Below are 24,306 nucleotides of genomic sequence, written 5' to 3' on the forward strand. Positions count from 1 at the left end.
GAGAGAGAGAGAGAGAGAGAGAGAGAGAGAGAGAGAGAGCACAGGACTATAAAATTAACGTGTTTTTTTTTGGAATGCAGCCTTCTTTCAGAGTTCTTTATGTAAAGTCAAATTTGTGTAAAATGAAAACTGCTTATAATTGGAAAAAATAAGTTTAAATAAAGAGAGCATAGGCTGAATGCAGTTAAGATGATAAGGGAAATGGCTAACTGTAGAAAATGTTTGTAGCAAGTTTCTCTGATAAAGGTCTCATGTCCAAAATACATAGAGAACTGTTTTAAATTTATGAGAAAAAGTTAATTGATAAATGGTCAATGGATATAAAACAAGTAGTTTCCAAAGGAAGAAATCCAAACTAACAACAAACATATAAAAACTGCTCCAAAATTACAAAAAACTACAGAAATACAAACTAAAGTAACTCTAAGGTTCTACCTCATAGCCCTCAGATAGCAAAGTTGACAAAAAAGAAAATGACAAGTGTTGCAGGGGCTTCAAGAAAACAGGTACATTAATGTGCCATCAGCAGAACTGCGGAGTAGCCCTGCCATTCTGGAAAGCAATTTGGAACTATGCCCAAAAAGTTAATAAGCTGTGCATATCTTTTGACACAATGATATCACTAAGAGGCATATGCCTCAAAGAAAGAAAAGGGCTTATGTGCAGAAAAAATATTATAGCAACTCTTTTATAGTGGCAAAGGAATGTAAACTGAGGGCATTCCCATCAATTGAGGAAGGACTAATCAAATTAAGTTATATCAAGGTAACAGAACATCATGTCACCATAAGAAATTACAAAAGAGATGATTTCAGAGAAACTTAGGAAGACTTGTATGAACTGATGTGGAATAAAGCGAACAGATCAAGGGGAATAATTCATACAATAACAACACTGTAAAGACAAACAACATTAAAAGACTTAAGAACTCTGATCAATGCAATGAGCAACCACAATTCTAGAAGACTGATGAAGAAGAATGCTACCCACCTCCTGACAGAGAGGTGATGGATTCAAGATGCAGAATGTGACGTATACTTTTACATGGCCAATGTGGAATTTATTCTGCTTGCTGATGCATATTCCTCATAAAGGTTTTGTTTTCATTTTTGAATTTTTTTAAATGGGAAGGGTAAGTTGGGAGTGAAAATAAATGCTTGTTCAGTTGAAAAAAATTATAGAAATCTGAATAAACACAGCACTGTTTCAAAAAGCAATCACTATCTTCTGATTTACTTTTAGGCTCATTCATACTCAGCAGCATATAATTTAAACTCTCAATTCCCTTGCTTCTATTGTCAGAAGATACAACTAACCACAGAAAGAGGTAATAACAGATCATATTCCTTGTTTAGTTCATGAAGCTACAGTTTTTTTTTTTTTTACTACTTGCTACTTCCTTAGTAAAAATCCCGTATTAGCCATGACTCTGACCTGCAGAGTGATGAAAGATTGGGAAATGCACAGTGGCTTATAATGGAGTGCTAATTTATGTTTTGCTTTCTGCCTTGTTCAACAAGACTGCAACATTGCAAAGAGGTCACAACCCAGGATAAGTTCAGGCCTCAACTTGCAAGGTTTCATCTTTAAGAAAACTCTGAAAAACATTACCAAATAATTAAATTGTGTTAGATCATTTTGTATGCTAATTAGTGGTAATTCCCATGAGGAAGTTTTATCATGAACAAACAGCTCTGAGTATGTTAGTGTAATAAATCACATTGAACAACAATTTGCAAAAAAGCTGACAGCAACATGAAATGGGAATGCCAGCTATAAAAACCAAAAATATTGTTTAAACAACGTGGAAAAATACACCCTGTTAATAATGTGTGGCTACAATTCTCAAATTAATTGACAAAGATAAAATGTTCTCTCCCACTGTATTACTACCTAGATTTTGTACCACTGACCAAACATCAAGTCAGATCTAAATACCTATATTTTCTTTCAATATAGGATTGTGATAAACAACACTTCTCTCACTCATCATTTTCATTTAGCCATTTTCTTAGCATAATTCCAAATTACTTTACAGAATGTATGGATCTGTTCACAGCTCCATAAACAGTACATTAGTTTACCCATCTTTCCACAGCCCTCTCTAATATCAGCTATTCCCCCTTTGGCCATATTTGCCAATGTTGGGGGTGTGAATTAAAATCTGATACTTGTTTTATTTGATGCTTGACTGTTAAGTCATGACCCTCAAACCTGACACAGGATCACAGGATCTTAGTAGTAGAAAGTAGAAAGGGATCTTATGGAGCCTTTGAGTCCAACCCCCTCATTTTATGCATGAGGAAATTGAGATTCACAGAGGTTAAATGACTTGCCCAAGGTCCCATAGCTGTTTAATTAAGTCCATCAACTATCTTTCATATTGTATTTTTACTGCAGTAGTTTCCCCCAACCCCTGGCTCATCTTGTACATACCTGCCAGAGTAATCTTTTGCAAATACCACTTTCATCATGACATTCTTCAACTCAGCATACAAAGATTTTCATCACGTACTTTCCTTTCTCTCCTCCATCATCAAAATGCCATTCCCTTTACGTGGATTCCCCTTCCCCTCATTTCTAGAGTCTCCCTAATACCTTCAAGGACAATTTCCACCATACTGTGATCAATCAATCAACAAGAATTTTTTAAGCACTCACTATGCATTCTGTGCCTTCGTAACCTTTAACAATTTATATTGTGTTATTTTGTATTCATTGGTATTTTTTTTTTTGTAGCTATACTATCTATATTGTAAGTTCCTTGAGGGCAGTGACAGAGTCTTCCAGTTCTTTACCATCTTTCCATATCACCTAGAATGGTGCCCTTTACAACAATTGATGTTTTTATTTATTAAATTCTTGTTAATGATCTGGTTGTCTTTCAGTTCTATTTTTTATTTAGCTGTCCACCTGGTTCACAGATTCCTAATTTTTAATAAAAAATGTATTTCCCTTTGACAAGAAATATCTTTCCAAACCCCGATTCTAATTAGCAGACTTAAGTGCTGGTTCCTTTCTTTCTCCCCCTCCTGCCCTATGGTTTTAAGATAAACCCTAATTTCATTGCTTAATTTGTCTAAGAGTTGTATGTTTGTAGTTAAATCATCATGCCAATGGAATTCCTCAATCAAGAGAAAGAATAGGTTTTATTTCACATTGTGTTTTCCTTTTGCTCCCCATTTGAAATCAATCCTTCCGTGTCACTACTATATTAATTGTATCGGTATTTTTTTTAAATTTAGTGTCTTTGTTTTTGAAGAATATCTTTCTTTTTTTTTTCAATAGGGAAAGGGAGAGGTTAGGGTTGTTCAGTTTAATGGGACAAGTGTAATTTAATTAGCCTATCCTCTGTGTAATAGAAGCCTTAGGTATTAGATACTCTTTAGTACTTCTCTCTTTTTCATCTGTAAACTATTTTTGCTGAAAAATACACACTTATCTAGGACCAGACTACTTCATATAGTTGCTCAACAGAGCTGCTTCTTTGTAGCCATTAGCTAACAACTGATGGAGTCTGAATGCAGATCAAGGTATATTTTTTCTTTGCTTTCTTTATTTTTCTTGTTTGTTTTTTTGGTTTGTGTTTTCTTTCACAACATGGGTAACATGGAAATGTTATGAATGACTACACATAGTATATTAACTATGTTAAACTGCTTGTCTTCTCAATGATGGAGGGAGGAGAGGACAGAGGGAGAGAATTTGGAACTTAAAATTTGAAAAAAGAATGTTAAAACTGTTTTTACATGTAATTGGGAAAATACATTTATTTTAAATTTTAATGTATTCAAATGTATTGAAATAAAAAAATAAACGTCAGGGGCAGCTAGATGGCTCAGTGAGCTAAGCGCCGGCCCCGGAGTCAGAAGGACCCGAATTCGGTTCCGGCCTCAGACACTTAACACCCACACAAAATAACTAGCCGTGTAACCTTGGGCAAGTTACTTAATCCTAATTGCCCTCCAAAAAAAGCAAAATAAATAAATAAATAAACAAACAAACAAATAAATAAATAAATGTCAGCAGAAAAATGGAAAAAAAAAGTCTAGCTGAGCTGGCTCAGTTGAGCTACCTGCCCAGCAAAGGTACTATAAGACAGTGGAAGTAGCAATGAAGACATCACTTAAAAAGCAAGGATATCAGGGTTGCACAGTGTCAGAGGTATGAATTGCCTGGACCATATGTGTTCTTTACATGTATATCTCTTTACCAGTATTCTCTACTATATGTATATCTTCTTTTCTTATGTTTATAGTTATGGGAAAATACACCCCAGGTTTATGCGGAGAATGTTTTGTGATTATTGTTCTTACAGTGTGATTGTAGTAAATGCCTTTCCCTGCTTTGGACTAACTGTGCTCTGTGGCTCACTAATGAGAGTACTTTAGAATGGAGGTAGTCTATCCTCCGGAGACCCAATCTGTTAGTACAAATTGGGGAGAGGGAAGAGGATCAGAGAAGGTTTCATGTAGAAGCTGGCACTGAGCTGAATTTGGAAGGAAATGAGGGATTCTAAGAGGTGGAGGTGAGGAGAGAGTACATTTCAGGCATGGAGAATAGCCAATTCAAAGGCACAGAGGTGGGATGTGTATGCCACATGTAAAGAATATCAAGAGACAAGTTTGGCTTACCTGTAGAGCATAGGAAGAGAAATTCTTTTTTTTTGGAGGGCAATTGGGGTTAAGTGATTTGCCCAAGGTTACACTGCGCCACTTAGCTGCCCAGAAATTATTTTTAAGAAGGTCTGGGGCCAGGTTTTAAAAGGCTTTATTTTTTTTAAAGCATTCATATTTGAATATAGGATCAACAACAAGTAACTGGAATGTGTTGAGACTAGCATTTTGGAAGATCACTTGAAGATATGTGGTGGATGGATTGGAATGGAAAGAGATGAGGCCAGAAGAAAAACTAGGAGGCTAGTGATGACCATATAAGATCGAGAAGGGGTCATATGAGAGATATATTGTGGAGGTAGAAACAAGATTTGGCAACTTATTGGGTACGGAGGTAAAGAAGAGTAAAGAACAATACAGGTATGAACCTAGGTAATCAGAAATATGGGGGTGCCCTCATTGTTGGGTTCTTTTAAAATAAAGCCCAGTGTACAGAACACATGTGCTACTCTCTCCTGGTTCTCCTTCTACCTATCTGACTTCTTCTCTGTTTCCTTTGCTGCATCCTGTTCTAGATCATGTCTGTGCCCCTGACAGTTCTGTCCTGGGCCCCCTTCTTTTCTCTCTCCATATTACTTCACTTGGTAATCTCATCAGGTCCCAGTAGTCATCTTAAACTCACTGTGTCCAAAATGGAACTCACTGTTTTTCCTCCAAACCCTTCCCCTCAACACAACTGTCTTTCCTATTACTTTAGAGGGTAACAACATCCTTCTAGGCCCTTAGTCTCACAAACTAGGAGTCACTCTCACTATCTTTCACCCCTCTTATTCAATCTGTTGCCAAGGTCTGTCAATTTTACCTTTGCATGATTTCTCAAATAAGCCCCCTTCTCTCCTCTGATACTGATGCCACTATAGTGCAGGCCCTCATCACCTCAGACCTTGATTACTGCAATACCCTCCTGATAGGTCCACATGCCTCAAGTCTTTACTCATTCTAATCCATCCTCTATTCAGCCACTAAAGAGATTCTCCTAAAATACAGGCCTGATGATGTTACCTCTACTCAATAAACATCAGTGGCTCCCTATTGCCTCCAGAATCAAATACAAAATGCTGTTTGATGTCCAAAGTCCTTCATAACCTAAACTCCTTCCTACCTTTCCAGTCTTCTTACATCTTATACCCTGACATATGCTTTTTGATCCAGGGACACTGGTTTCCTGGCTGTTCCACAAAAAGACACTCCATCTCTCAGCTCCAGGCATTTTCTGTCTGTGTCCCCATCCCTGGAGGGCTGTCCCTCTCCCACTCCACCTACTGACCTTCCTGGCTCCCTTTATATCCCAACTAAAATCCCACTTTCTTCAGGAAGTCTTCCCTAAAACCTTTTAATTTCAGTATCTTCCCTCTATTAATACTTGTTTGCATGTTGTTTCCTTCATTGGATTGTAAGCTCATTGAGGGCAGGGACTGTCTTTTGCCTCTTTTTATATCCCCAGTGTTTAGCACAGTGCCTGGCACATAGTAGGCACTTAATAAATGATTGATTGCTAAAAAAAATACAGGAGTTAGAATGAAAAGAATTTGAGCTTTATATAAAATATAACATGTGATCAGAAGCTGTCATTTCTGCTTTTTTTCCAAAGAAGTTAATTTATTCTTATTTATAAATTGATCACTTTATGACAATTATTACTGAGTATATTAATATTAATTAATAATTATGTTAGGCATATTCACAGCTCCTCATCACAGAAAAGATAAATGACTTCTCTAGTCAAGAAGTAACATTTATTAAGTACTTACTCTGGACCAAGCACTGTGCTAAGCAATGCGGATACAAATTCAAGCAGAAAGAAAGATAGTCCTTTACCCTCAGGGAGTTTACCCTCTAACGAGGAAAGACAACACAGAAAAGGATGCTGAAAAGAGACAGGGGGAAAGAGGAGGAGGTACCAGTAGGAGGGCATGGAAGAGCAAATTCAGAGTCAGGAGTGGAGTCTAGAGAGGAATACAGAAAGGTCAGTGTATTGACTACGAACCCCTAAAAAAACAAACACAACCCCCCCCCCCAAATCAACCCAGTGAGATTTATCAATACATACATGCAAAATTATTATGTGCCTGACAGTTAGGCTTACCCCAAGCAAGATAAAATACAGAAGAGTACAGAAAGAAAAAAAGATGTAATCCTACTTTCCTTAGCAAGGAGTGTTCTTTAATAAAAAATTGTAACATTGAATCCCTCCTATGAGCAATGAGGCCTCTTTGCACACATGCAGTTATGATTTCTTATCCCCAAATGTCTGTTTCTTTTTTCTGTTGTTAAATGTTTTAGTTGAATACCAAAGGAAGTGTATTTCAAATAAATCAAACTACAACGAGGCAGACAGCTACACTTAAATTCTCCACATTCGTTTTTAGCCTGCAGCAAATTTTCAGTCTGTCTCTGTATCCTTCATCATGGTGGGACAGGCAGACCAGAGAATGGTGAAGGAGGAAATTTATGGTGCAAGTCTAATGTGAGAGGAGAAACTTAGTAGGAAATAAGCTTTAAAAATTATTAAATAAGCAAAATAATCCTTAAACCATAAGACTTTTAAAATATCGGACAGGACCTCAGAGAATATCTATTCCAATCCCCTTATTTCACAGAGGAGCAAACTGAATCCAGAGATATCATGTAGCTAATTAGGAACAGAACCAGAACCAGAACCCAGTTTTCCTGATTTTTCCCACCCAGTGTTCTCCATTTATTTCATACATTTTCATTTTATTTTAAATCTTCTTTTTATATCCCACTGTCTCTCAGACAATGAAAACAAAATTTAAATGTTTTCTTATTTGCTGAAAATACTGAATGTTATGTCAAATCCCAACTCCGCAGTAGTATCTGACCCTGGCAAAAAGCATTATGTCACAATGGATAGAGAAGTAGACTTGAAGACAGAAAGACTTCAGTTTGACTCTTGTCTCAGATGCTATGTCACTCAAGAGGTCAATCACTTAACCCTGAGTCTCATTTTCTTTATCTGTAAAAGTAGCACCTACCCTATAGAGTTGTCATGAGGACCAAAGGAGAAAATAAAGTGCTTAACAAACCTTAAAGTGACATATAAATGTGAACTGTTGTGATGATCATGATTAAGAGCTACTACTGAAATTTTATTTTACTGTTAAAGATAGCAAACTCTTTAGTACCAGGACTATGTCTCACTTATCTTGCTCATTCTCTTAGTGCCCCGCACAGGGTAAATGCTTAAAAAATAAACACTGAACTGAATTATAATGATAGCAGCAGCAGCAGCTCATGGTTATATAGTGCTTTGCAGAGTTCCCAGTCTTCTCCTTTCAGTAACTATGGGGTAGGTAGATCAGAAAATCCTAAGATTCAGAGCCTGGAGATCATCTAATCCAGTACCCTCAGCAAAGATACTATTATTCCCATTTTATAGGAGAGGATACTGGACAAAAGGGAGGTTACAATGGCCTGGTCAATGACTCATACATGTCTCAGATGTGGTAGAGCTGGAATATGATCATAAATCAGAAGTCCTTTCCATTGTACCACACTGGTCCAGATAATATAATACTGGTCTGAATATAGGCTATAAACCCCTTGAAATGATCTTTCTTTTAAAGGATATATATTTACATATATATGCATCATAAGATAGATACAGTGAAAATCAATTACAAAAAAGCACACTAAATAAACATTAGGAGAAAATGTGTATTTCTTTTATTTATTTCTTTTGCTTTTTTTTTGGAGGGCAATTGGGGTTAAGTGACTTGCCCAAAGTCACACGGCTAGTAATTGTATCAAAGTGTCTGAGGCCGAATTTGAACTCAGGTCCTCCTGACTCCAGGGCCAGTGCTCTATTCACTGTGCCACCTAGCCGCCCCCTGTGTATTTCTTTTAATTAAAATAATGCTTTCATTTATTTTTTATCATTACAGTTCTCTATTACTTTCATTACTGTTCTCATTGTCCTGATCTTACTGCAATATATCATTAATATTACATTTCCTTCCTATTTTTATACTGTTTGTAATTTCAACATGGTTGCAGAATCATAGAATTTTAGTCTCTTGGAAAGAATCTAGCCCAATTTACAAATGAAAAAAATTGTGCCTAAGGAGATCAAGAGTCTCACCTAAGATTACAAAGTTAATGGTAGAACTAGGATTAAAATCCCAGCTATGAGGTACTGTTATTAAAGATACTGATTGGTTATTAGAGTTATAGAAATGGGAAAGTAGGAACTAAAATGAAGCAGATAAGAAAGAGGCAAAATACATGGAGTAGGTTTCCTCTATTTCCTCCAAGTTCTTTTTAACCAGTCAGGACAAAAAGTATTGGAGACAGAAAGACTTGAAATTGACTCTTGTTTAAAATACTGTACGACCTCAGGCCAGTCTTTTAACCCTCTGAGCCTCAGTTTCTTTATCTGTAAAAAGGGGCAACAGTAGCAGCTACTTTACAGAATTGTCATGAGGCAAGCTAGGCACGATGTGACAATTGTATCCACTGCACCCAGTAGTGACTTTGAGCCTTCACCATAACAATTCATTCATTGACAACCACTTATTAAGTGTCTAGAAGTAGTTTACTATTTACAATAAAAGTGCTTTATTCCTATACTCTAGTAATAGCAAAGTTTTCATAAAAGTTTTCACAAAACTAGAAGATGGAGTTGATATAAAGATGACTTAAGACGCTGTCCCTTGTGTTTGTGGGGGAAGGAGGGAGGGATATGATCACACACAAACAATACGACATTGTTATAAAAAATATCCTAAGAAATTGGAAAAGTTTTTCCCTTTTCCTAATTTCTTCTCTAGCTTATTCTTTTTCTCTCCTATATCTTTACTCTCTTAGAGGAAACAAAATAGACCAAATCTCTCTAAGTTTGTCTTTTTTTTTTTAAATCCCCGTTTGACTCTTGAGGTTGTGAAGAAACAGTTATTTCACCCCCAGAACTATGAAGCAGAATGGAAAATTATAAGAGAGGTATGAAAGGCTATTTGATATCAAAGAAAGGAAAGATCATTCCTGACCTGGGAAAAAGGAGCTGAGTGAAAGATTAATGAAGGAGGCGGCATGTGAACAGGGATTTTTAAGATTTCAAAAGGTGAATAAAATTTAAAAAAATAAATAAAATAAATAATAAGATTTCAAAAGGTGAATAAAATAAATAAATAAATAAATAAAATAAAAATAGGCTAGGGAAGGTGGCATCCCAGGCACAGGGAATTGTGTGAGAAAAAGGAATACTGGTGAGAATGGACAAGAAAGAAAGAGAGCACTATGATAAACACAAATCAATTGACAACACAAAACAAATACACATGGACTACGGAGAACAGAATTTTCTTACATTAATTTTTTTTTTTTTTAAGCAATCGGGGTTAAGTAACTTGCTCAAGGTTACACGGCCAGGTGTTTCTGGGTGGGTGCTAAGTGTCTGAGCCCGGGATTCGATCTCCAGGTCTTCTCAACACTGGAGCCGGTGCTCTTACTCGCTGTGCTACCTGGCCGCCCCTTACATTAAAATTACATGTACTGATACCCCTGAGCATTATTCCATTGGTGACTTGCTTGCCTTTCTTCAGACATTAATGATCTATTCTAAAAATCAGAGGTAAAACAGTGTTTAAAATCCCCTGATTGCTCACATTTTGACAATCTAAAAAAAGATGTGATTTCTAGACTCATCTCACAACAGTTATCTCACTAGGCAATGGGCACCATTTGTTTTGCTGTTTATTTCCCCCTATGGTCCAATTAATTTTTCCTTTAGGCACTTAAAAATTCTGTCATATGCATATTTTAAATTGATACTATTTCAACTTACGGATCCTCACATATCTTTAAATCTTGTTCATATTCAACCTTCCTTCTCTTAGTTCAGATAAGAGGTTCATGGGTTACCTTCAGTCAACCTTTTCTGATATGTCCCCACTGTGATGAACAGCTTCTCTTTCTTTCTTATTTAATAATAATAAGTTAGGATGTATATAGCGCTTCAAGATTTGCAAAGCACTTCATATAAGTTATTTGAACCTTGGCTGAGAGAGGATTTTGTGACTTGTCCAGGGTCACAGTGATAGTCTCTGAGGGAAGACTGGAAATCAGGTCTTCCTGACTCAAAGGCCACTGTGCCACTACCTGCCTTTAAAAAGAAGGTAATTTACCTGTTTAAATTTTTTAACTATGTCTGTTTTTACAGTTTTTGATCTTAGGTAATACTTGCTAAAGCTGGGTTTTTTTTAATAATTTATTTTTCTCCAATCCCTCACCTTAGCTCTGTGTGTAGGCTTCAAAAATACTCCTTTTAAACAGAATATCATTGGATTTTACTTTCTAATTCATTCTGCCATCCTCTTCTACATTTATGGCTATGAGTATTAGGCATGCTTTTTCTTCTATCTTGTTTAGTTATAATATTTCTTCCCTTTGTCCTCTCATCCCTTTCCTCTTAAAAAGAAGGTGGTGAAAGATAAGGAGTTGAATCAACACTAGCTATCTATAATTGGAGTGGTCAGTCCCTATTCCTTTGTCCTTCTTTTCACCTAGCCCAGATCTAATTTACTAGGTTTTACTTTTTTATTCTTCTTTCAATATCTCTCTCTATAATTTATTCTTTATAGATGAAATTTGTTTGGTTTGTGACAATTCCCTTTCCAATTTTACCCTTTCTCTGAAACTACACTTCTATCTTTCTGTTCCTGTCTATTTCCTTGTTGATTTTAATCTATTTCTATACTAAAGTCTGTTCAACCTTTTTTTTCTTAGTTCATACATGAGATTCATGAGATATCTACCCCTCCCATCCTCCCACCTCTATATTTGTATATTAGATGTGCCCTGTATTATGAGAAATACTAAAAGCTTCTTCCTTTTCCTGATTTCTCCTTTTGTTGATGTACTTGATCACAGTTTAGGCCTTCCAAACTGAACAAGTAGTTATCTTTCTAGGCTTCTCTTATACCCTATGTTTGTATTTCAAAGATTCTACTCAGCTTTGGTTTTCTCAGCAGGAATAGCTGAAAGTCCTTTATTCTGTTAAAGCTCCGTTTCCCTGTTTCTTAACCCTGTAGAATTACACTTAGTTTTCAATATGAGTTATTTTTAGTTTTAGTCTTTGTTCATTTGCATTTTAGTATGTCAAGGCAAGTGCTCACTTGAAGGTCAGAAGCAGCAATACAAGGACACTCTCAAGGTCTCTCTAAATAACTTTGGAGTAAATTGTAAGACACTGGCACAGGCACCTAGCATGGTGTTCCAGCATCAAAGAAGGTGCAGTGCTTTATGAGTCAAGTAGAATTGCAGTAGCTCAAAAGAAACATGAGATGTGAAAATTTAAAGCCATCCCCACTCCAAATGTTTATATGGACTATTTATTTGTACCTGACCTGTGGTAGAGCCTTCTGAGCTTGTATGGATCTGATCAGTCACAGTCAGAAACACTATACCTAGATCCCAACACAATGATGTCATTTTAGTCCTCTTCAAGAATGGAAGACAATCGGGTGGTTGGTGGTGCAGTGAATAGAACACCCACCTTGGAGTCAGGAGGACCTGAGTTCAAATCCTGCCTCAGATACAAAACTAGCCATGTGACCTTGGGCAAGTCACTTCACCCCAATTTCCCTACCTTTCCCCCTCCAAAAAGAGGGGAAAAAAAGGATGAAAGACAACAATATAAAATTCCAGGATTTCCTTTCCTTTCATGAAGTTTTAAGTTTTTCAAGATACTTATTGTGATTCATTGCTACTTGATTTTTATCTTTCTGGGTACTTGCTGTTTTTTTTTCTGACCAGAAAACTCTGGGTTTTGAATATGCTATTTCAATTGTTTTTCAAACATTCAGTTGTTTTTCAAATTATTTTCCTCTTAGGACGTGTTTTCTCATTGTCATTTGGCCATAACAGTTCTGAAAAGGTTTCTTTTGTGATTTCTTGAACTATGCCATTAAAGTTTTTTTTTGTTTGATCAAGGTTTTCAGTGAATCTAATGATTCGTAAATTATCTCTCCTTATCCTATTTTCATTTTTGATAGGAGAGATCTCCCTTGTTCTAATTTTTCAGAATTTTGATTTTGTTCAAGTATTTCTTGTTGCCTCATTGAATCACTGAGTTATATTTGGTCTATTCTATCCTTTCAGGTATCAACTGCATAGGTAAGTACACTAAGACCCACTGCAGGACTATCACCAGAAACTCCAGAAATGAAATAAAGGAACAAAAACAAGAACTGACCGGAGTTCTGCTAAGGGTCAGCCCTGAGCTTAGCTGCTTCAAACTCATCAGTACTTACTTGGTCTTGAACCAGCAGAGAAAGATGTAGAGATTTGTATTAACTGAGCAAAGTGAAGTAAGTAGAACCAAAATTTTACACAACGTCCCTAGCAATAATGTAAGGGGCAACAATTCTGAGTGCTTCACATTCCTCAATTAATGTAACTAGGAAGGTATTTTATACTTTGATAACACAAGATATTTCCTGGGTGGCTTTTCTTCAACTTGTACCAGTTTATACCTTTGATAGATTTATCTTGTACTTCAGACATATTTTGGATTAGAAAAGGCTCTCCTGTGATGACCTGGAAATCTAGCATATAATATATGATAATATATTTTGACTCTAGGCAGCTAGGTGGTGCAGTGGATAGCATGCCGGGACTGAAGATGTATCTTCCAGAGTTCAAATCTGGCCTCATACACTTACTAGTTGGCAAATCACTTAACCCTGTTTGCCTCAGTTTCCTCACCTGTAAAATGATCTGGAGAAGGAAATGGCAAATCAGTCTAGTATCAGTGTCAAGAAAACCCCAAATGGGGTCAATGAAGCAGACATGACTGAAAAATGACTGACTGACAATAGCTAGATGGCACAGTGGATAGACAGCCAGGCCTACAGTCAGGAAAACTCATCTTCCTGAGTTCAAATCTAGTCTCAGACACTTACTAGCTGAAAAATAACCAAAAAAATTCATCATGAATTTTAAATGATTTACAAATAAACTCTTAGAACACAATTTCCTTGGGGGTTTCCCCAGTTTTAAGAGTGTTGATGTAGTAATAAAATTCCAACTTTACACAGACATGGGAATCTCTAAACCTTTTAGGACAGAAGGTTGCCTTTTCTCCTTTTGAAAATTTTCAGGGATGAGGGAGGCTCTCCTTGAAGTATTTCACTTCACTATACCGAGATGTATATGGACCTGCTACCGCTACCACTCTTTAGTATGTGGGTGGTGCTTCTAAAAGAGTAAGAAAGGTTAACTTAATAATAGTTCACATTTACACAGAATTTTGTGGTATAAGTCTTTTATCATCCTTGTTTTACCAATAAAGAAAATGAAGAGAGGGTTTGTAGTTTATTCAGGGTCAAGGAAGTTTTAAATGTTAAAGCTTAAATTTGAAGTCTATTACCTAATAGGATCATAGGATTTTATAATCAGAAAGGGCCTTAGGGATGGTCTGGTTCAACCCTTTCACTTTACAGATAAGAAAATTTAGTTATACAGCAAGTAAGAGAAAGAACCAGAATTTAACCCAGATTTTCTAACTCCACACAGTCATCAGCCTGCTTTTAAAAAGGAAGTCAGTTCTCTATACCATGCAGTTCTACCTAATTAGATGGCTCCAATGACATCATGTAAATAATATTAATACCTTTAAAAGTCCTGGTTCTAGGAAGAAGTCATTGTGACCATAATGGGGCATTTTATTTTAGTTTTAAAACTTATTGAATTTTATTTTTAAAAAATTTATTTTTCATTCCAAATTCTCTTTGTCCTTTCAGCTCTTCCCCTACCCATTGAGAAGGCCAAAAATTTGATATCCACTATACATATGAAGTCATGAAAAACATAACTTCCATACTAGCCATGTCTGAGAAAGAAAAAAGCAAGAAAAAATAAAGTGAAAGAAAAAGCATGCTTCAATCTACACTCAGGAGTTCATCAATTCTCTCTTGTAATGGACCATTGTATTAATAAGAGCAGCTAAATCTTTCACAGTTGACTGTCATTACAATATTGCTATTAATGTGTGTAATATTCTTGTAGCTCTACTCTCTTCACTTTGCATCAGTTCACATGTCTTTCCAAGATTTTCTCAAACTCTACTTTCATCATCTTTTTACAGCACAATAGTATTCCATCACAATCATAAGCTACTACTTGTTCAGTCATTCCCCAGTTAATGGACATCCCAAATAAATGTATTTTATCTCTTAGTGTTGAACATTTGTCATAATTATAGTCATAACTAGGAAGTGTCATTTGATCACATGGGCAAGGTCTGGAATTTGGGCCTTGCTATGATTCCATTTGAGACTCTGGGTTTTTACTTCCATGCATGCAGAATATTCTGACATTAAAAATATGGGCATATATGAAAAGCAACATCAAAAATACTATATATGTTTTACAGCGCAACATGCTATGCTCCAAGTTGCTGCCCACTTTGTTAACCTCTCATCCTAATTCCAGTTATAGTTAATCTTTTCGACGAGTGTTGTCTTAACTCTGTAAGATTAACAATTCCCTGAAAAAAGATAAGTGTCTTCTAAACTATATTGTAGTTCACCAGAGCCTTTCATTGGTATATCTTACATTTTTATATGTGAAAATCCAGACTTACCAAGTCAACAAACTAATACTATTTGTAACATAAATGCTTTTCAACTATGATTCTATTTTAAAATGTGATTTCCAAGTAACTTTTTAAGGCATGCATTTAACAGATCTAATGTATAAAGAAAGATACTGAACACCAATATATATATATAGAATGTAGTGAATATTTGATTATTATACTCATTTAATAATGAATTCATATGTTAATAAATCATTCCCCTTCCATTTCCAAGTGGGGAAGTCAAGCCATTAAGCATTAATCATCACTCAGCATTTTTCCAACAAAAAAAATTATCTCAAATGCAAAACAGTCACTGTAACAGTGATAATACTTGCAAGTTTATCTGGCAAAATGTCTGATCTTCTTTCCTAAAGCAGAGATATAGCTTATCAAGTCATACTGACGTCATTAGCCATGGTTTATTTGAACAGATAAAGAGATACTCCTGTGCAAACCTGCACAATTTTCATTCTTCCATTATCTATTTATTTCACCAAAACCACCCAAAGTAGGGAGAGACTGCTCCATATTAGTTAAGACTTGATATTTTCAAAGTAAAACTGTATTATGATATTTTAAAAAAACTTTTTAAAAAAACTTTTGACTTCCAAATTCTCTCCCTTCCTTCCCCTCCACCCCCCAACTGAGAAGATAAGTAATTCAATATAGGTTATACATGTGTAGTCATGCAAAACATTTCCATATTAGTCATGTTGTGAAAGAAAACATAAAAAAGCCTCAAGAGAAATAAAGAGAGTAAAAAAGTATGTTTCAATTTGTATTCAGACACCATGAATTCTTTCACTGGGAATGAATAGCATTTTTCATCATAGGTCCTTCAGAGTTGTCTTGGATCTTTATATTGCTGAGAATGGCTAAGTAATTCACAGTTGATCATCTTACAATATTGCTGCTACTTTGTACACAGTACATTTCACTTTGCATCAGCTCATGTAAGTCTTTCCAGGTTTTTCTGAGAGCATCCTGCTCATCATTTCTCATAGCATAATAGTATTCTATCATAATTACATACCACAATATGTTCAGCCATTCCCTAACTGATGGGCATCCCCTCAATTTCCAATTTTTTGCCACCAGAAAAAAGCTGCTATAAATATTTTTATACATATAGGTCCTTTAACTTTTTGTTTTTTCTCTCTTTCGGGATACAGACCTAGTAGTGGTATTGCTAGATAGGGTATGCATGATTTTATAGCCCGTCAGGTATAGTTCCAAATTACTCTACAGAATGGTTGAATCAGTTCACAACTCTGCCAACAGTGCATTACTGTTTCATTTTCCCCGTATCTCCTCCAACATTTGTCATTTTCCTTTTCTGTCCTACTAGTCAATCTAATAGGTATAAGGCAGTAACTAAGAATTGTCTTATTTTGCATTTCTTCAATCAACAGTTAGAGCATTTTTCATATGGCTATAGACATCTTTGATTACTTCATCTGAAAGCTTCGTATCTTTTGATCATTTATCAACTGGGGAATGGCTCTTATTTTTATAAATTTGACTCAGTTCCCTATGTGTTCGAGAAATGAGGCCTTTATCAGAGAAACCTGATTGAAATTTTTTTTACAGTTACTATTGCTAATTTTGTTTCCCTCCATCCTATTCCTCCCCCCTTCCCCTGTTTATTTGATTCTGTCCCTCCTTTCACTCTGTCCTCCTTGAAAGTGTTGTGCTTCTAACTAACCCCTCTTTCTATCATTGCCTGCCCCCCTTCTCTTATCCCCTTCTCCTCCTACTTTCCTGTAGGATAAGTCAGATTTCTATACACAATTGAGTGTGTATGTTATTCCCTATTTGAGCCAATTCTGAGGAGAGTAAGGTTCATTCGCTCCCCCCTCTTTCCCTCCACTGTAAAAGCTTTTTCTTGCCTCTTTTATGTAAGATAATTTACCCCATTCTACCTTTCCCCTTCTCTTTTTCCCAGTACATTTCTCACCCCTTAATTTTATCTTTTCCTCACCCCTTAACTTTATTTATATTTCTTAAGCAGTGCATAAAAAGCAACTTGGCTTAAGAGAGAACATTGATATTACAATAAAATCCAAGGAGAGGGAAGAAAAATCCACACTATGAAGCATTTTTGTTAGTGCTTCTGGGCTACATCTGAACATTATCCATCACTGGAAGCATTTTTCTACTGGTTCACACATCACGCTGTTCCCAGCCCCCAATCATATCCACTTATCTCACTTCCTAAAGCAATGCTTCCTGTTTGAGAAAGTTGAGAGGAAAGGTTAACAACTTTACAAATTAGCTAAAAATATCAATTATCAACATGTACGCTTAAAAGGTGAAACTACCACGAAGTTACATGATCCTACTAGGAAGAATCATTTTGTCATATTCAAATAACTTAAGCAGAGAGAACATTCACTATAAATGATACTATTATTCCATTTTACATTTACAAACACGGCTTGAAATTTAATGAATATTTTTATCCTAGAATAGGAAGCTGTGTCATTTTCAGTCTTGCAGAGTTTCTTTTTTCAAGTGCTATAGTTTATCAAAAACAGGGGGAGAGGTGAACTAGGAAAGAAGCTAATGTAACAGGAATGAAAGAAAAAAAAAGCATATACTTTCATATCCAGTTAAGAGGCATTTCAAGATTTACCCAGCCTTCCCACATGTACAAAAAATATTTACAGCAGCACTTTATATTGTAGCAAAAAACTGGAAACAAAGTGGATGTCAATCAAGTGGAGAATGGCTTAACAAATTATGATATATGAATGTTTTAGAATATTATTGCACTGTAAGAAATGACAAAAAAGTCCTATTTAGAGAAACTTGGGAAGATCTATGAACTAATGAAGAGTAAAATGAGCAGACCAAGAGAACAATTTATATGAATACAATACTGTTAGGCAGAACAACTTTGCACCTCTTGGTACAGAGTTGATAGACTAGATGTGCAGAACGAATGAGACACATTTTTAGATACGGCCAAAGTGTGGATTTATTTCCCTGACTACACTTATCTGATAGGCAGTATTGTTGAGGGGAGAGAAGGTAGTGATATCCTCCCCACCCCCACGAAAAACTGAAAATGAAACATTTAAACAATAGAAGAGAACAGAAGAAAATTCAGAAGGTGCAATACACAAGCAGGATGATTCTGGTACTATTGTGTTAAATTTCATTTGCACTTAAAAACTACAAAACAGAAGTTCAATTACACTCTTCTTTTTTTTGTTCTTTGTAAACTGAAATGTTCACACACATATTGAAGTTTGTTAGTTTCGTAATAAAAAAGAAAATTAAAAACAGATTTAACCATCACTGGCTGCTTTACGTAAGTACCCTTTCCTTCTCAACATTAAAAACTAAAGCTTTCATCTTTCTAAACTGAAAGAACACGTCTCTCCTTCTCACTCCACACCCCGCCCCTCCTTCATTTTAATAAACCTGCAAAAACTTGAAAGTCCTAGTGTCTAGTACAGGAGATGGTCCAGGAACATCACTGAAGTCTCAGAGCCTCTCCCTGCTCAGCTGGACATTTCCTAACACTGGACAAATTGTACCTCCAGCTCAGTGAGAGTGCACAGCAATGGTCTTTCACCCTCCAAGCTGATTGTTAGCTTTTCATAGGAATCAGCGGGGAAGCACATGTGAACCCTCTGGTGATGGTGAGCATGCCCTGCCTTGTGGGGCTCTGCATGTAGATGAAGCCGACTCTCAGGCCGGCTGAGCTGCCCTGCTTCATTCTCAGAGAAGCCCTTTTCTCCGGCTTGGCTCCCTGCTGGGATAGCCCTTTTCAACCTTTCTATCCCCCCTCAATCTCTTCTCCTGCAGAACACAGAGAAACTTGATTAGAATAAAGACCTAGGGAACATGTTTTATTTTCCCCCGTTCAATCCATTTTAGAAAAGCTTTTAATTGGTTTTAAAAAGATGCTAAACAAAATGTGATGATGTTTTTCAGTCTTCGTGATCTACGTACTCTACTTTTTGTATTCTCAAGGGGACACCAAACCAATCATTAAGTTCTTTATGGAGCTAAATTTGAAACAAATCTACTCAACTCCAGGTTCACACACGTCCAAGTATTTGTTTAGCAAAATTTAAACTATAAAGAACATTATCTTAGTGACTTGGGTCTGACATTCATTTTTAGACCTGCAGTAGAAGTGAAAAAACCTCCAGACATTCACACAGAACAGGAGGGTTTGTGAGCCAGCTTCAGTGAGCCAATTTACAATACAGGGGGCAGGAGTGGGGGTAGGGAGTATCTTGATACACTACACAGCTCCCCTGAAGTACTTGTCTTGCTTGGGCATGTGCACACATGATTTTTCTGGGTAGAATCATACCATATGTAAAATTAAGGCTTCTGTGTGGCTTATTATTACTGAATTGCATATCAGTGCAATTAAATTCTTTTTTTAGAAGAATGCCTACAGCTGAGCTGCTTATTGACAAATTTCTTACCAATGACACTTGACAGTTCCCTGTTTCTATAGTTTTGCCAAACATCCAAAGTCATACACCCTTAATATTTTACTGAAGAAATCCACCTGAAAAGCCTTCCTGATAATAGTTTCGAAAAGGAAATGTTTCTACTTTTCAATGACAAAAATTCTCGACATAGGATCTGCCTGAGATATTCTCCTTACTTTCAGTAACAGTTTACACTCATTTTAAAAGCCTGTCAGAACACAGGATAATATTTTACTTGGGGAATTATAGGCCACCCAGAAATCATGCAACTATTCAATTCTCCTTTCCCACATCCAAATATAAAAAAGAACCCCCTCACCTGGATACCTAGGTTACCATTACCAAAATAGGATGATTGCACTTTAAAGGTTTTAATGCCATTTACTGCTTACCAGAGTGCTGTATTTTATTCCCTTCTATTATTTAATCATCATCCTATATCTGCACTTTTACAATTTCTTAAAGAAGTTCTGACTTAACTAATTATACAATGGTTGCCTTTCAGTTTTGTCTCAAATTACATCAGATGTATTAAATAAGGATCCCTTCCAACTTCTGAGAAACTTATTAAGTCCCATTTCTTTCTGATTCCTCCCTTGATAAATATTTTCATTCACCAACCCTCCAAACAACATCATAAGTATTCTCATTCATTCCTTATTAAACGCCTACTATGGTCACTGTGCTATGGTATATACAAGAAGAAAGGGACAATTCTACCCTAAAATAGCTTACTATCATTTATAAGTATAAATAGTTCATTTTTTGCTCTTGTCAAATTTAAAGTATGTAATCTCTTTCTATGTTTACCTCTATCAGTACTGAGGTTGATTACAACAAGTATTTCCAAGCTTAGAGCATGCTAAGTTTAATTTCCTTTGTACAAAGTCTAGCACAGGGTACTAAAAATATTGTGATGAGGGGCTTCTGTAGAAAATGGTGGCTCCTTTGTCCTACTTCCAGAACAAATTTCACCAACAATTCGTGGTGGCTAGAAAAGTGTGTACCCTGGATAGTCCATCTGCTTGAAACTACCAAAACTAAGCCTGCAGGAGGAAAAATGGATCTCAGAAAGTATTTCTTAGGGATGGAAGACTGGTAAAGACTGATTTTTCATTCTGATAACTTTAGATTTATGTGAACATTAGAAGAAACAGGGAATGGAAATTAGTATATTCTCTTCTTCAATCTAATATCTGATAGAAGTTAAAATTCTAATTATTAAGTTTACAGAAGGATAATACAAACTTCTCCAAAATTTTTGTAAGTTATGTTCCTTTACAATAGAATCCTGAATACAACATTAAATTATTAGATTAAAAATTAGATATAACAGATTAACATTAAATTTGTCTATGTTACTTAGATTAACTCTAGCCTCAGATAAAAGATGAAATTATTCTTATTCCCAAACACTGATATGAATGTTTTTAAGTCAGTACTTTAAAACTTTTATATCTGGCTTCTGACTGTCCTATCTTTAAGTTTACAGGATGAAAAAAAGCTTGCTTACTTTGTCAATCAAGTGAATTTGTACTTTGTTATATGACCAGCCAGGCTCCAGCAGATTCTACATTTTAACATTTCCACCTCATCCCTATAAGTGTATTGGGAGATTGGTGCCATAACAGACTCTAATACATGTAAGTAAAATATAGAAGCACACCCACTGAGGTCTGGACTCTCATGTATTTCAAGTATTCATGCTTCCCAAACACCTTTCCAAGTTGGTAAAGAATTTGAAAACCAACATTTCTATATAAATATAAATTAATTTTAAAAATATCTTCATGAAACAATTCCAAGTTTCTCCAAAACATAAACTTTTAGAAAGTTCAATATAAAGGTGAATGAAAATGGGTAAGGTATGTGTCCAACCTATTTTAGGCCCAAAGCATGACCTCTCATAGGTCCTAAACACAACAGAAATAGTGGGGGAATATTTTCTTCTTTATTTAAAAATGAATTCAAATTTATAAGCCAATGGATAAACAAAAGGTTCTGATAAATTAATCAGAAAGATTAAAATACTGCAAAGGTCTGTAGATGAAGACTCCCCTCATGGAGATGCTCAAGAAAACAGAAAACAGTTCAAGACCTGGTTTTAAGTTCTGCCTCTGACACATACTAGCTGTGTTAACATTCAATGAGCATCTCAGTGGCCCCAGGCAATCTTTTAAAATAGTAAATTAAAGAGAAATTGCTGATCTATACTAGTACAGGGAGTTGCCACACTTGGGAGTTCTGGACTTTCCACACAGATGAAATCACAGGTCAGTAACAAAAACAAACAAAAAAAACCCCAAAACAAAACTCCCTCAAACTTTAATTTTAAACAGTGAAACAATATCTCTGCCTTTTACAAAACATTAGTGAACATTTCTATTACTTATTGAGTTTTGTTAAAACTGATTTTTACCTGAGGTGGTGCCTTCTTCAGTAATACAAGAAGGGCCTGCAATACCAGATTGGAAAATCGAGGTCCAATAGGGACATAATCTAAAAGATAAAAATGTAAGTTTGTAGATTAAAAACAAATATGTACAGATTTTGAGATTTCAGATTTTTATTTATCAACAAGTACACATATGCTAAGGAATAATCAAATATCCTCAAAAGCAAGGCAAAAAGTATAAGGATGGTGAGGAAAGGACTGGACAATATACCATACAAATATCAGTTGAAAGAAGTAGAGATGGTTAGCCTAGAAAAGACTTATAATGGTGAGGACATCATAGATATCTTGCATTTGAAGGGCTATCACCATGTACAAGAGCCTGGTTCTGTTTGGTCCCAGAAGGAGAATGAGAAAGTTCACAAAAGTCTCAGGGAGTATATTTAAATAGGCTCACTGTGAAGAAAAATGTTCTAATAATTAAAACTGCTCCAAATTGGAATGGGTAGCCTAAGAAGATTTCCCATGAAGGGAGGTCTTTAGGCAGAGGTTAGATGGGATTCTGGGTCAAGTGCTGACTAGATTTAATCTTAGAGGCTCCTTTCTATTCTAAAATTTTGTGCCTTTGATTTTATTAAGCAATTTTGAGGAATTAGCCAAAATTGTAAGAATTCAGTTCCATACATATAGAATAAAAATTAAAATGAAGGAATAATATACATTTCAGTAAGATAAATAACCAAGAAACCTTCATTAAATACTTGCTAAAATATTATTTAAATCAATTACTACATATTATGTGCCTATGTAACTAAACAAAAGCAGAGACAAAGGAATTTGACCAACATTACCTATCTACGTAACACCTTAAGCAGGGGTGGGGAATTTGTGGTCTTCAGGACACAGGCACCTTCTAGATTCTTGGGTGTGGCCTTTTGATTGAGTCCAAGTTTTACAGAACAAATCCTTTTATTAAGGGGATTTGTTTGGTGAAATTTGGATTCAGTCAAAGGGCTTCAAGTTCTCCCTGCACCTCGAAGCTCCTTCCCTCCCACCCCACCCCCACCTCCGGCCTCACCTTAATTTACCCACTGGGCTAAAGCTAACAAAAATAATTATAATAACCTATAACCTGAGAAGGTTCTTCTTTTGATTAGAATAAGGTTAAAACAATTGCTCACTGCTTACAAATAGGCTTTATTAGTACTCTTGTTATTAAAGTATATTGTACTTAATCCCCCTTAACTTGTTTTTAACATTTCTGCATTATATGTACAATCAATTTATCCCTAGTACCTAAGAACTATGTAAATATGGAAGCTGTTCAGTGGTATATTTGGCACCATTTCCCCATTACAGATGTGGGGAGAAGGTAGAGTAGGAATAATAGTTACTTAGTATGATGAAAGGGGCCATCTATCTTAATGTGGTCTGCTACAAGAGGAAACCAAGAACACGGCCATATGGTTAGCACATAAATAGCAATGGCAGTGCAGGTGAGAGGCTGGTAGAGTGACCTCCAAAATACAACATATTGGGGCAAATCTTCCAGATCCTAGTCTGTTTCTTTTTAGGGGGGCAGGTTATGGGATATGGGCTTTGCAGCTACAACCCATCTTTTAGATAGTAATTCAGAAAAAGCAAGCAGAACGTGAAGAAGGTGGCTGTGCTACCTGATAATTTAAAGACCCCCTCAGCCCATAAATTCCACCCATCATCGCTGACAAAAGCCCCAAGTCCACTTTATACGCTCTACTCAAGCTACATGTTTTGTTACTTTTTCCTCCTCATGGCTCCAGGGTTGACAGAAGCCCCAGACTGAGGACTATAGATGTCTAAGGAAACGGCAGAGTGCAGTATGACAGGGCTAGACCAGGGCAGCCCACATTCTCAGAATCCCCACCTGGCTGTAGATATCTAAATGCAAAAACACTAATGACCTGATAACTCAGCTCCAGTCTCATCAGTGGTCACATTCTATGATCTAGTTAGACTGGCCTTCTCTGTTCCTCACATGACACTCTAGGTCCCACCTCCTCATTTGTGTGCTAGCTGGCCCCTTGCCTTCAATGTACTCCTTCACCTGTCTCATGGAATCTCTTCAAGATGAAGCTTAAGCAGTAACTTCTACTGATTCCTGGCAATAGCTACCACCCTCTTTAACTACTTTGTAAC

At 36.1% G+C, this 24,306-nt stretch overlaps 1 protein-coding gene and 1 long non-coding RNA gene across 3 annotated transcripts in view; one reads left to right on the forward strand and one right to left on the reverse strand.

Annotated features, from left to right (window-relative positions):
• Positions 1–24,306, reverse strand: part of LOC138152432 (vesicle-fusing ATPase) — a 217,056-nt gene that overhangs the window by 22,872 nt on the left and 169,878 nt on the right. For both annotated transcript variants that reach the window (XM_069076202.1, XM_069076203.1), the window contains exon 17: positions 22,156–22,235. In XM_069076202.1, the coding sequence (XP_068932303.1) occupies positions 22,156–22,235 (80 nt within the window). The remainder of the gene's footprint in view (positions 1–22,155; positions 22,236–24,306) is intronic.
• Positions 19–14,989, forward strand: LOC138152435 (uncharacterized). Its single transcript, XR_011166106.1, has 3 exons — positions 19–3,533; positions 12,795–12,809; positions 14,438–14,989. It is a non-coding gene; the product is annotated as an uncharacterized lncRNA (long non-coding RNA).

Source organism: Petaurus breviceps, unplaced genomic scaffold (assembly GCF_028583685.1).
Source record: "Petaurus breviceps papuanus isolate PSGF00001 unplaced genomic scaffold, PetGlider_PUasm1.0 90925, whole genome shotgun sequence".
Classification (NCBI taxonomy): Eukaryota; Metazoa; Chordata; class Mammalia; order Diprotodontia; family Petauridae; genus Petaurus; species Petaurus breviceps.